At 41.5% G+C, this 14,555-nt stretch overlaps 1 protein-coding gene across 1 annotated transcript in view; it reads right to left on the bottom strand.

Annotated features, from left to right (window-relative positions):
- CLUAP1 (clusterin associated protein 1) overlaps positions 1-14,555 on the bottom strand; it is a gene marked incomplete at its 5' end in the record, with an annotated part of 41,692 nt that overhangs the window by 5,048 nt on the left and 22,089 nt on the right. The window contains one exon of the mRNA XM_010011949.1: positions 5,982-6,089. Within this exon, the coding sequence (XP_010010251.1) occupies positions 5,982-6,089 (108 nt within the window). The remainder of the gene's footprint in view (positions 1-5,981; positions 6,090-14,555) is intronic.

The following is a 14,555-nucleotide window of genomic DNA, read 5'->3' as shown; positions in this document are numbered from 1 at the left end:
CCTACAGATAATGTGAACTCAGCCAGGACAGGCTGTACAAAGTGATAATTAGGCAAAATGTTAGTAATGAACAGACTGCAATTCACTACACTTTCGGATTCAAATCTCACCTCTGTGCACTGCTGTGGTTTATAGCCACTGAGCCATCAAAGAGCAGAAGTGGATGTGCAGCCATGATCTGAAGCCTGTGAACATTTGCCATTTTCCCTCTGCATGTGATGCTTGTCATTGTGCTAACCCAAGCAGCTGCCTACAATGGATCCACAGGACTGGAATGATTTACATCTTCTACCAGCAGTGGGTATAAGCTAACTCTGTGCCTGACAGCAAGAAGCAACACAGCCTGGAAGGTTAGGACAACCATGAAGTGAAGGTAGATTTGCAGCTGAAACATTTTGCTCCCAATTTGGAGATGCACCTTCAGTCTCCAGCTCTTACTGCAAACTCAGAGCACAAGCTCAAATAACACACCTCCCTTCCCTCTGCATCACCTCCACACACAGAAAACTGAGACAAATCTTTTCCCTGATGTTTCTGATCTGCATGCCCTTTGGGCACTGCATTCTTAAGTCTAAGTGTAGCCCTTAGTGCCAGGCCCTGATCTCAATAGCATTTTCTAGGCATTGCCGAAGTACAGTGATTAATTAAGTACACTTCAGCTGCTGCCCAGGCTGAGAATGCTCTAATTATTCCTCCACAAAAAGGAAATTCGCTTGGAAATGAGTGACCTGTCTCCCATCATTACAGACCTACAATTTCTCCTCCTTCGCTATAAGGTCCAGTGTCGCAATGGCCACCACACAGGCTGGAAGAGCACAGAAATGCCTCATCCCTCCCAGAGAGCACTTAATTTTGCTGACACAAAACAGAGAATCATAGAATCAACCAGGTTGGAAAAGACCTTTAAGATCATCAAGTCCAACCGTTCCCCAGCGCTGCCAAGGCCACCACTAACCCGTGTCACTAACGTCCTTGTCTACACGGTTTGTGAACACTTCCAGAGATGGGAACTCCACCACGGCCCTGGGCAGCTTGTTCCAATGCCTGACCACCCTTTGGGGAAGAAATGGCTCCTAATATCCAGTCTAAACCTTCCTTGTGCAGCTTGAGGCCATTTCCTCTTGTCCTATCACTTGTTACTTGGGAGAAGAGACTGACCCCCACCTTATACAACCTCCTTTCAGGTAGTTACAGAGAGTGATAACGTCGCCCCTGAGCCTTCTCTTCTCCAGACTAAACACCCCAGTTCCTCAGCCATTCCTCATCAGACTTGATCTCCAGACCCTTCACACACAGCCACAGGCAGCTCTGTTGGGAGCAGATGCTGAAATGGTGGAAGGAAGCTCTATTTCAATTAAGACAAATTAATTTCTGCAAATTCCAATCACAGCCCCTTTTCAGTTTTTCCAAACACGCTTGATTGTCCCCCTTCCCCCAGCTACATAAGCCTGCTAGTATTGTCCAGCAGCATATACTGGGTTTCACTTCCCCCAGTGTACCCACTTTGCTTTCTTAATAAAATCCCTTTATTCTCACCTGCTGCATCCAGACACAGATTTGTTCTTGCTGTGTTAAACAGTGCAGGTTTTCACAAGCACAGATTTTATCATCCAGTAGCAAATACACTCGCTATCTGGCTGCCAGAACATCATCATTACCACATGGATCCTCTGGGTCACTTCTGCAAAGGTAGGAGAGCTGCTCCCTCACTTTTTGACTTTGGACAGATTGTTTGCTGAAAAACATTCAGAGTTTTATAAAGTTGTCTTCTTACAATAAAGACTAAATGGGACTGAACCTGCTACTGTAGTAGTTGTGGAATGGTTTCTTGTCCTAACAGATCAAAACCGCCCCCTAACACCAACATGAGAAAACGTAAGCTAAAGCATTTGGATAACTGGTTTACAGGAGCTGACAGATCCTGGCAGTGTGGAGTCTCTACTCCACACTACAGTAGTTTACTATAGACAGACACAGTTCCATGGTTTTGCAAACATGGGTCGTTTCTCCTTCATTCAGCAACGTGTCCACCGCCTGCCTTGTTGCAAGCACAGTGTGTGCTAGAGTCATGGCCTAACTCAATCCGCCAGTGCTGCCACTCACAAAAGGAGGGACCCTCATGGTGCCAAAATGCTATTCAGAACTCTGGTCCAAATGAGACTGAGAAGATGGATCTGCACATGTCACCACAACATTACTTCAAAATCTACTACTTCTGATAGCAGGGATGAAACAAATCCACTTAAGTTCAAGGGGAGACCAGACAGGTTCTTAGGGAAAAAATAATTAAAACCAAGCAATCTACTGAGGGTGGAGTAAATTCCTGGAAACCACATCTGGCTCAGGAAGTCCTGATGGAGGCTGAACTAGTTTGAGAGCAGGAGGGAACCTAAGGGAAGTTCCTGCACTCTTCCCCAGGCATCTTCTTTCAGCCAGTGCTGGAGACAGAAGACCAGGCTGGATGGACCTTATGCCTGACCCAGCACGGCAGCTTTTCCATTCCTAGGACAAGGCTTGCATTCTTTATCCTGATGTCTAGCCCATCTGCACATGAACAACCATCCTGCTGCAAATTACTGGTTTATGGCCTGTTTCAGGCAAATGGTTTCTCTACACTGCAGATAGTTAAGACCTTCAACATTGCCAGAATTCCTTTTTCTTTGGCTTTCTGACAAAACAAGAGTCTTATTCCAAACACCATCACTAACTCGTGATTTGGCCTCAGGGAAGTCCATGCATCTATTTTATTTGTATAGCAGCCTCACTAATTTATTGCCAGACAGAATAAAAGTGGATGTGAATTTTTATTAACATTGACAATGTTAAAACTAGAAGTTATGGATGAGAAATCAATGCATTCTCTAAGTTACAAAAGCAAATGACTAGTGACACAAGAATTGATTATAACAAGCCCCATCAAGGAGGAGACTTGCCTGTAATCGTGGTGTTGTGATAACAAAGCAGGTTGTGGTTTCACAAACCCAGTAAGCCAGCATCTGTCAGTTTGGTGACTATTCTCCTAGGCATTTATTCTCACCCCCATGCCTGCTCCCTCCATGTACAGAAACCTTCCTGGCTTCCTAAACCTGTGTTTGCTGTACTGTTGAACCAGAAGCATTGAACTCAATGGAGATACCATCTCCATAGCACCTTACAAGCCTCCTCCTTAACCTGCTACTACCTATTCCTCTTTGCACATGGAGAATAAGTGTTCGATTTTCCCTCTTTATCACAGAAGCCGGCAGCCTGTTGTGTGTCTCCCAGTTAACACTCTTTTCTGCTCCATGGGAGAATAAATCCTATACTTTCAAGTCTTTTAATTGGCTAGAAGAATAAAACCAGAAGCAATAGTTAAAGCTGCATTTACTTTGAATTTTACTGCATCCAGACATACCTGATAAAAGGACTTTTGAGGGTGAAAGTGTGTTGATTTTTTCTCAATTATACCAAATGGTCTAATAGGAGAGATTATCTCTCCCTGTGAATCTTGCCTCTATAATGTCAAATCACACTGGAATACTTGCTCACCTATTACAGACAGGGGGAGGAAGACTTACCTTACAATACTAATAACCTGGAAATTAGAGATGTAAAACTAAATTACAGCAACTGCAGGAACAGACCACAGTGGACCATTTCTCCTTAGACCGAGAGCAAACATGGCTCACAAGCACACCACCATGTAAGAACACATAAAGCTCCAAAAGAAACTGACTGAAATATTGTGAATTAAGCCAAGGAAAAAAACATCAATTAATACAAATAATATTCTTGTTATGCTGCCTTAATAATTAAGTATATTCTAAATGCAAGCTACCTGTGCTGAAGAACATGCACCAGTTCGTGGTGTGTTAAAAGATAAATAGCCAGGGAATGCTCAGGCCTGATTTTCTAAAGAATCTGACACACTTAACGTTAATCTTGGGTCTTGACATGTCTCCAGCACTTCAGTTGGTAGGGCTCGTGCAGTCAAACACATAACCTCACCATCAATGAGGGACCTGGACCAGAAAAGACCACTTACACAGGTGGAGAGGAGCAGATTTGAGCCTGTTCTCCATGCTAGAACTGCTTGTCATGTAGTGTGCACTCTGCATCAGGCTGGAGCTCCTCAACGAGAGCTTTGGCCTGACTGGTGTGTCTTGACACAGTCCAAGCTTTTGTTCCTATGTTCTGGACAGACAAGAATGGGCAGGACTGAGCAAGCTCACTCTAACACCAGCAGCAGAGATATCCCAAAGTTGAGTTTTCCTAAACAATAAGTGCTGACATTTTGAACCAAAGCCAGTGGTATGGGCAGAGAGCCCACTGTTAACCTTGCAGCGTAGCTACAGCTAGAGCTACTGGGCAGATGCCCAAGGTGATGATGAGTAACCTCAGCAAAGCAGAAAAGTGAGCCAACAATCTCTTTTAAGAGCCCAATGATGTTTGTATCCATCTCTGCCAGCAGAGATTGCACTAGAGCACAGTCAGACTGCAGTGTTGTGCATTAGAATGGGGGAATAAAACCTTACTCCTTCCACAGGACCTGTCAGAAAGGCATCCCAGGAGCCAGTTAACACTCCTGGAGCTGCTTCAGTAGCTCACCACAGGTGAGAGAGAGAAAGAGGACAGAGAGCTACTTTCAACTGACACAGAGATAAGGGGAGTAAAGATTGGGATGGCGACTGTGTAGTAGCAAGCAGCATGCTCAGAGTATACAAAAATCAAGGGATAATTATCTGCCAGAAGTACTTTACTAAACACTAGGAAGAGACCTAACAAAAGCATAGAAAGCAATCTAAACAGCACAGCAGAGGAAACATCTCAGGGATTTGCTGCTTGCTTTAAGTCTGACAAGCTAATGCTGAGTCTCCACTAAGTGTAATTAATGATAACAAAACTCTATCTAGAAAAATTATACTAGCAGCAAAATATATAACCTTTATTACAAAACTCTTCACTTCTAAAAGTGGTATTAAGAGCTGACTACAGCCAGAACCCACATCACAAGGTTATGATTTTCTGAGATAAAGCATCGCAGTTACACAGTCACTTTCAAAGCTCTGAAATACAAACCTTTCCCTGAGAAATGGCAATGTAAAAATCCTTAATGAATAGTAGTGTTTCTAGCACTTCTCAAGAATTTTCAAGTTTTATGAATAACAGAAAAACTGAGGATAAAAAATGCTTGAATTATATTGACATGAGAATTTTGGCTCCTTTCTCTGGTCTCACTCAGACAGAGGAGAGCAGAATTCAGCAGTATTGTTCCATATCTGAGTAACGGGTTCCAGCAGGAGTGGCACACGAAATTACCCACCCAGGCACTCCATCCAGATCCCAGAGAGGCTTCTGCTGATGGTCAGAATCACTCACCGCTAACAAGATTGCCCAGGAGAACTAACCTGATTTCCTGGGTTCGTTTTGCTTCATTACAGACTGAGCAGAGCATTTATTTTTCCACTAACTGAAACACGGACCCTCAGAGGGTCATTTCTGAGTTGCTTATGACCAGGACTCTAGTGGAATCAGCATCTAGAAGTGGCAGTTCCACTGCACATGAACAGATATCCTTCCCTTAAAGGAATAACTCAGGTTATTCCTATATGACCCGTGACCGTGTCACTGCAGATGGCATTATGGACTTACTAAAGGTTTCCTTTTAAAGAAGACTACTAGAATGAGTGTTTTGAAATAAATGCTTTGCAAAGAGAAATGGTATTATTTTTCTAAGGCTTTGTATAAAGCTACTTCAAGAATCTCTAAGGCAATAACAAGGAAGGATTTTCCTCACACGGTACTTTTTTCAATAAACAACCCTTAATTTGCTCCCCTGAAAGCACTATGTTTTCTCCACAAGACACTGTGCTCTTACAGCTCATGCGGACTGAGCAGTGCCAAAATCCTTCAGTGATACAGAGCTTCCTTTCATTTAAGGTTACTCAGATAATTCCAGTGTATCCTTCTGAATAAAAGCAACTAAGGGAAGGTTCAGGTACCTTGCAGCAGTGTTCCTGTGGAGGTCTGCTGTTTTCTGGTCTGCCTGTCTTGCGTTTCACTGTCAGATCCTTCATCCTCTCGAATCTCTACGTCGGAATCGCCATTAGCTTGTTGAAACAAAAACAGTTGATAAATGTAATTCAAACCAACAAAACAGTCTCTACTCTCTTCCAAGATTAATGAAAAATGCAGTCACAGGCAGAGCATTGGTTCTACTGATGAGGACAGGGAAACAGCCAACGTCCACGTCCTGAGGAAGGCTTACTTCTTCACAGAAGTGCCAAAGCAGCACAGGTTATAAACATTGTCTTGGAATAATCTTTGGATTGTACCATTACACTGTTCTAAATACATTCTCTGGGTATCAAGTGTACGTACAGTCAGAAGGTGTTATTTCAGCGACTGATTTAAAAGATAAAAACCTTTTAAAAGTGTTTGGAGAGCGTGGGCTTATTAATACATCTCCTAGTCTTTTACCCTGACATAAGCAATATCAAAACCTCCTAGACTCTTCACCTCCCATTTAATCACAGTTTAGAAAAGTACAGTAAGACGTCCCCAGATAAACAAGAGCAGTTACAGCCAAACCCAAGAGATAGGAAAGCTTCACAAGAAGCATAATCTACTTCAGCTATTTCCATAATCTGCCTTTGTTTTCTTCTTCCTATCCAAACTAAAGCCCCTCTCCATCAGCTGAACAGAGCTGATGCTGTGTGGTGCTTGTGGAACTAGTGCTATGGCAAACTCACTAGCATCCCATGTGAGTTCAGCCCCCAACACAGCAACAATAGCTACTAATTATTTAGAGAAAAGAGGCAATTCTTTGACAAGTACATTGAATTACACATGTCTAAGCTGAAAATAGAAATAACCACTTTAATTATGATTAGTAATGAACTGACACATCTTTCCACTATTTAATTATCAGACAATATACAAATATTAGGCATTTTTCCATAATGTTTTTCATTGCAATATTAAGTTAATGACAAAATATAATGGCAAGGGATGTATTTGATACCCTGGTAAGATTACAAAGCTGCAGCAATGTTAGAATCATAGACTCGCAGACTGGTTTGGGTTGGAAGGGACCTTAAAACTCATCCAGTTCCAAGCCCCTGACATGGGCAGGGAATTAGCTACAATTTCTATTTGTGTTGCACCTTCTTCTTTGGCAAGTGAAGGAATCACTTGCTGCCCTGTGAACTGAATACTGTTTCTGTTTACCTAGTGTTCAGGAAAGTGAGGTTTTGTTCAGCACTTGCCCAAGCAAACTCCTTGGGAAGAGCAATGTAGAGCCTGGATAAAGGATTCAGGTTTGTGCTCTGTATGTTAAAGAACCAGACTATCTCGTCTGCCATGGCTCTCATTGCTACTACTAGAACACCCTCATTCTTATTTTGTGCCTTTTCTTTTTTCTTCCTTTTTTCCCTCCTTTTCAGGCTGTCATTTTTTACACAGTAACAGTGGCCAGAGCCAAGGATACTGCAGAGAGCCCTTATGATCACTTTGCCAAACCATTTCCATTTCATCCCCATTAGCACTGTCTGCTTCTCACTGGGATCTCCCCAGAGCATGAGTTGTTGGCTGAGATGGGACTAATAGAGTCAGTGCTCTGCACGCACAACCCAAAGTGGCCAATGCAGCTACTACCACTTTGGCGACACGGCTTAGAGCAGGGAGGCAGTTCTGCTCTGGCTGGGGGCACAACTTAAACATGGGGCTTGAATTTTCCATTTCACTTTTCTGGAAACCCTTTTTCCTTTTTTTAAACCATTTGTGTTAACAGACTCTCAGCTATAACATATACATACATTTCCCTTAGGACAAAGCAGCAGTAAGAAAACAAGAATACACAGGAATTAATCCTTCTGGTGTACCCACACCTGTGGCTTAATGCTCTCCTGCACCACATGAACCCTTCCAGCTCCCTGCACTCCAGCTACTTCTGACCCATTTCAGCTTGCAAAAAGGAAGCTCGTTTCATTGTGTAATTCCACACAGTACCTTTCTGTTGGAAAGTGGGTCTTGCAGGAAAATCCCACAGTGAGTAAATGCCTTGCAACAGAAGTGATACCTACTGTGGAGAGAGAATCAGTGGCTGGAGGGCCCCAAGCTGCTGCTTTATGAAAGGAATTGGTTTAAATACAGCTTTTTTAATCCCTCACCTTGCCCTTTTCTTTTTTCCCTCAGGTTCTCTGCTATTCTTAATTCCCATCTTTCTCACACTGTGTCTTTTATCCCTCTTTCCCGCTAGCTTAGATGTTGTAATTCTTGCATGTAAGTGATGGAGCTGCAGTTTTCTGCTGTTCAGACCATATGTGGATGCCACAGAATACCCCTGGCAAGCCCCAGGGAAACATGCTTGTTTTGTGCCCCAGCTCTACTTTTTGTCTTCCAAAGCATGCTCAAAAAGCCAAGTCAGTAGTAACTGTATGTCTAGCTTCTACTTCCACCTTTATAAAGCCTGGATTACCCTTCAGTACAAATAAAGAAAAGATTCATTGGGCGAATTATCAACACAGAAGCCCAGTGCATTACTTTTCCTACTGACCTGTCACTTGTGAGCAAATCTTGTTACAGATCTATAGCGAGAGTTTGGATTTTCCTTGAATAGTCTATCTGGAATTCGGATGCATGTACCCCAGCATGAAGCATCACTACAGTGAACACACATGGGAGGATCCGAAAGTGGCAATGTAAATGCAAATTCAGCAATTGCAAAATTTCTGCCTCCAAGCCTCCTGCCCACCACTTGGAAAGACACCATGCACTTACCAAGAAATAAATGTATTGCTTTACCCCAGCTCAACGGCTGCTATCACCAAGCCCAGCTCTGTCTAATCTACAGTCTGAGTTATCAACTGAGCAGAATCATGCTGAGCCAAAATCCCAATGACACAGAAGCAGAGCATATTGCTGAAAATGGATTTAAATACACAAGATGAAGACAAGCTGAATACAGGGTTCTTAGCAGGATTAAGCAGCAGACTACTCCAATGCTGTGTGTGACCTGTCCTAGCCAGAGCACTGTAGGGTTCCACCATCCTACATCCTTCACTGTAGATGCCCACTGCCTTCAGTTTGCAACTAAACGTTCTTGGTATTCATAAAAAGGTGACAATTCAGAAAGTTTCATTGAACAACATCTAGAAAAAACCCCATTTGCTAGAAGAAGTCATAGCCACATCTGTTTAACAGAAATTATAATGCATCAATTACAGGGAGACAAGGAACATTCTTTATGGAGAAAATGCTGATTTTTTTAGTATCAGCATAAAGCAATGAAGATAATAAAGCATACAACTACAAATTCCCATGTCCTAGTACATGGAGTACAGAACACATTCTGCTAGAGCTGGCTTATGAGATTTGTATGGATTTATGTGAAGATTACTTGACTTTGCACAACAAACTGGTACTCAGCAATCCATGCGCCCGAATTTAGGCCAATGCTGGCAGCTTAAGGCTGGTCTTTTAACAAGCTCCTGCATTTTTATTAGAAAAAGGTCATCAACAGAACAACTCTACAAACTGTGTTTGGTCCATTTCCCCACTGCTGTGGTTTACTCTACTGCACAGAGAATTGTCCACAACATCAGACTACCTGAGAGAGAACATACAGGACATTAAACTCTGCTTGCCTTACATTGTAACATTGCCATTTCCTAAAGGTGGTCTTCAGTCAACTGAATTAGTTTTATTTAAAGCAGTCCAGTTGTAACCAGGATGTACTTTTTATGGCTGAAAACTGCAAACCACTGCTCTTGAGACGTGTTCTTTGTTCCAAAGCACACCTAGTGTTCCCAGAAAAAGCCAGAGCAGATACTTGGGCTGATAATACTGTATCTAAATGATTTAATTTAGGGTAATTTGCAATGCGTGAAGGAAAACCTGCATTATTTAATAAGTTACCAGTGATTTCATTACAGATTTGTTTGTTTGCATAAATATTCAAATGAATGTATCCAAGTGTAAAACAGGAAGGTACTGTGAGAAGGTAACGAGCACAAAGGACATCCTTTATTGATATACTTTAGCATGTTCCCTTTCCCAACAGAAATCCCTGCTCTGAAACACAGCCACTGTCTCCACAGCAATTACTGGAGTCAGCAGGATGTTGATTTTGGTGAAAAAACATCATGAAAACACAATCAAGTGGGCAACTGACAGTCACCTGAGCCAGGATAAAACCCATGTTAAGAAATTGCAGGAAATTTTAGAGCAAGAAAAGAAAGGATGGATTGGAATTTTAATGGGACTGAAGGGAGAGTGAAGTTCAGCGCCCATGTGAAAGCCGTGGGACTACCAAATCCATACTCATCTCCCCTAACACAAGAGCATCAGGCTGTGTATCAGCCTGAACACTTCTGTATTCACAGCTCTGCAACTTGTGCAGAAAGAAATGCTTCAATACATAAACTCAGTAGGGACCATCCTTTGTCCTTAGCACAGAACTGAGATCTTTCATCTAATCTCTAAGAAAAATTCATCCCAGTGCTGAGAGCTGCTAATTGAGATCCAGACTCTTGTGGTTCTACTGACTTCAGCAGAAAGCTTGGATGTTCACACCTGCCTGTGTTAATACGGGGCAACAAACCAGTTGTCAGTTCACAAACCAACACCAGGTCCAGCTGCACTGCCTGACCTTGCTTGGTCATCTTAAAAGGGTCTCTTGCTACAGTATCCAGTAAGGATGATTAACTGCTGCTCAGGGAGGCAATAGGTCTCTGTCACTTGAAATAATTAAAAGTAGCTCTGGCTGACAAGTTCCATTTAAACTGGTATTTGGAATCCTGGCACAGGAGTAAGTAGTTACATTAATTTTTAGCTCATTTTATAGAGAGGTCATATTCAGTGACCAGAACTATTCCTAATGACCTTAAAAGCCAAGAACCCATCAAAGTACTTTTAAATTAGAACATTAATTTGTTCTACTTTAAAATTTAATTAACATTAATTTAACAAGCAAAATGCAAGACTATTAGGGTCTGTGCCAAGTGTCTGTTACAGAAGATGGATGGTCTGAGCATCCTGCTGGTGACAGTGCTGAGCATCATCCAGGCATCTGGCCATTGTGGGAATTACCAAACAACTCACTGTTACACTTCAAATTCTGCAGTTGTTGCAATGGAGCTTTTTGTTTCTCTGCTGTCAGATTTTAAAGCATCTATTCTGGAGTAGAAAGGGTACAAGAGATACAGTTCACCACCAAACTGCAACAGCCTCGTACAATTTGTTATCCAAAGCACAACATCTATTTGCTCTGTTTAATGGAGCAACAGAGTGAATGGTTTTTTTTCCTCATTTTGCACATTTTGCTTGGCTATCAGCAAAGCAAGAGTTAGCTCAGCAAGTAGAGCTGGCCAAGGAAACACTCTGGCTGTGTATGGAGCAGAACTGAAGCTCTCCAGGAGCATCAGCTAACCCTGTTGCTATTGCTGAACACTACAGAGGTAGTGCAAATACTACGATAGAAGTAATGCTAATTCCAAAATGCTGTGTTACATGAATGTTTATTCATTCTACAGACCAAGCAAGAGCACGGAGGGACTGGAGTGGCACAGGCAATAAGAAAAAAGCAGTTTTACAGCAAATACTTTTGCAACCTGAAATTAAATCCTGGGTAGAGCACTGGCCAAAGGAAAGACAGGAAATATTTTTTAAGATTTCAAAGGGTTTATTTTTATACTTTTGAAGCAAAAACATTTTACTTTTTTAAAAAAACTACAGTTTGTATAGTCTGCTTTTAAATTGACCAAAAAAAACCAACTTCAAAAGAAAGAATGTGAGAAACTGCACATGAAAGAGCGTAAGCAGGTGAGAATGAAAGTAAATGTAATAAGCTGATTAGTCGAAAAAATATGTACTTCAGGCTAGAAACACAATTGTTACTTTTTGCTCCATAAACACATTTTTTCAACCTTGGGTGAACCTGAAAAAAAAGTTTGAATTTCTGCTGCGGCCAGTGATCTTCCTCTCACACCAAACCAGAGCACCTCCTCACATACCTACACCTAATGGTTCTGCCAACAGCCTTCACAGTGCTCATCTGAGCAGCATCTAATAGAATGTTTGAAGAGTCTCTGTGCCATTAACCACAAAGAAATCAAGCCCTAGAGCTTCAGTCAATGGGCATTTGTTACTTTGTATGAGCCTTGGATGCAACACAGGGGCAGCACTCTGCATGAAAAGCACCACATCATGTGCTGTCTTCTCTAAGAGCATCTTATGTGAAATAAAGACAAAAATAAAAGCAATTTACTTACTGCTCATCACAAAAGACATTTCTGAATTGCTGCAAATACTTCATTGTGTATATTTTCATCCTGCAAATAACACTCAAAGCCTGATGTGTATTAGAGTTTATTGGTAATTTAAGAACAGTTTTCCATATAACTTGTGTTAGCTTTTTTATTGTACAGTGTTGTTTTGGAGATGCTCTGTCTGAAAGAAAACATGATTTCAATGTATGCTAGCAAAAGAAAAAAAGAACCAGGCTGTTCCTGAATTATACTAAACATTCTTGCAAATTTTATGCGAGTACCATGACATATCCATGGGCTTTCTATATTCTTAACACAGATCTGCACAGTTCAACCTGCATGTCACAGCTCTTCTTTACAAGAAATATGATTTAGGTTTCTCTGGTGTTAGTTCAGCCTGAAACTCAACTAAGAGCTGTCCAGAATTCCTGCAACTGCTGCTGCAGAGAAATGAGCTGTTAATTTGCAGCCCTTCTTACAAAATTAGCAAGAGGTAAGGTCAAAGGATCCAGACAAGAGAACGGCATCGATTATGAAGGTACGCAAAGGTAAAAGAGTGCAAACAAGAGCTGAATGGATGCTGACTTTTATCAGTTAATGGTAACAAATTCATCACCAGATTCCAGCCTATGCTGTTAGAAGAGCCACATTAAGGTTTTGCAGCTCTTGGGGTAGGGGGTGGTGGGGAAAGCGTAATGAGAGTTAAAGAACTGTCCCTTTTCCTTGAGGAGACACTGGCCCTGTACTACCCCTCTGCATAGAAAAGCAATGATTGTTCAAACGAAGCTCACTCCACCACCCTCGACCTTCAAGATTCAGCCAGAGAGGCTTAGGATATTGGGAGACCTCATGCCAGCCTGCCCACCTTCCACCTAGAGGAGCTGCACAGGGAAGAAACTAATCCCTTCATCTCAGAACCTGTTGCACAAGCAAGACCAAGTCAGAACAGTGTCTACCTTACCAGTCCAGCAAGCAAACACAACGTGTTCATTGGACTAAAGGCCCAGACGATGCCCTAAATTTTCTGCCAAATTGAAGATGGTAGGAAACTCAGGATAAAAACACTTTGCTTTGTATGAGGGGCATGACTTCAAAATGCAACTGGAATGCTTTCTATCTCTAGTATGAATTTCACTATAAACCTGTGGGGGGAGGCTTTGGGCAGGCAAAGCTGTTCAGCGATGCTGCATTGATTCTGTGCTGATTCTTTGCTTCCTTTTGTGCAAAATATGTATTTTTCTTGTGACTAAGATCCTGGCATTAATGTGAATGTATCCCTAATGGAGCATTATGCCATTTAAGGCACCAAAACTCTGCATTTTCTTATTGAAACTATCTTGATTTTGAACTGCATAAAGTGTTTCATTTAGCTAATAACGAAAGGAGGAGAGTGGGGCTTGGTCTAAGGGGAAAGCACAGCCCAGTACCTGATCATTTTATGATAGCAAACCATGGTCTCAGACAGCTTTGCAACATTCAGTAAATTAATCTTACATTGTGCAGTAAGGAAGCATTTATCGTCTCAGTCACATCTCTGCAAGAATGAGGACTTACACATGTGCACATAAAGGCAGACTGGAGCTGACAAAGATGACTTGATTTTCCAAGGTTATGGGATACTCATATGAGCTGCCACTGAAAATCAGGATCCTGGTGCTCTTATCACTATAATACATACTAATTATGACAATTAAGTACTTGAATAAAGATGTATTATGGTAATATTTTTACTTGATGAAAACTCATGACCATGTGTTCTTAGATAGTACTTAAAACACTCCCTATAAAGGTTCATATTATTTCAGAGATGCAAAACGACAGGATAGTTTTCCAAGTGAAAATCCACAGAGAAGGAGAAAGCAGATGAACAAATTTTCACATCATACTTTATACCAATAGATGTTTGTCCGCTCTCGAACTTATTTACCCTGGAAACTGTTAGGTAGTAGGACCTAGACTTTTTCACTCAAACAATTCCACATCCTTGTAATTTATATTACAAATCCTATGTTTCAGCTTAAACTTCTTCACTTTTTTTTAATAAAAAGATGAGACCAAAGATGGGCAGCATCTTTCATGAGCTTGCTCTGAAAATCTCTGCCAGCAAACAAATTGTGAAGCATGGCTTTTATGTCTTTACTCAGTTTCAGCTTTCATGAACTCTCTCTCTGATCCTGAAAATTAACTTCCCTTCCATTTTCTTCTGCCACCACATAAAAATGCACATATTGCAATATTAAATTCACTGGAGTAATTAATGAGGAAGTTCTTGCTGATGCTTGGCTCAAAAGGAGCAAAATCTGTTTT

This window comes from Nestor notabilis, unplaced genomic scaffold (genome assembly GCF_000696875.1).
Source record: "Nestor notabilis isolate BGI_N333 unplaced genomic scaffold, ASM69687v1 scaffold3043, whole genome shotgun sequence".
NCBI classification, from domain to species: domain Eukaryota; kingdom Metazoa; phylum Chordata; class Aves; order Psittaciformes; family Psittacidae; genus Nestor; species Nestor notabilis.
Note: the sequence above shows the minus strand (reverse complement) of the source record. Positions and strands in the feature narration are given on the sequence as shown.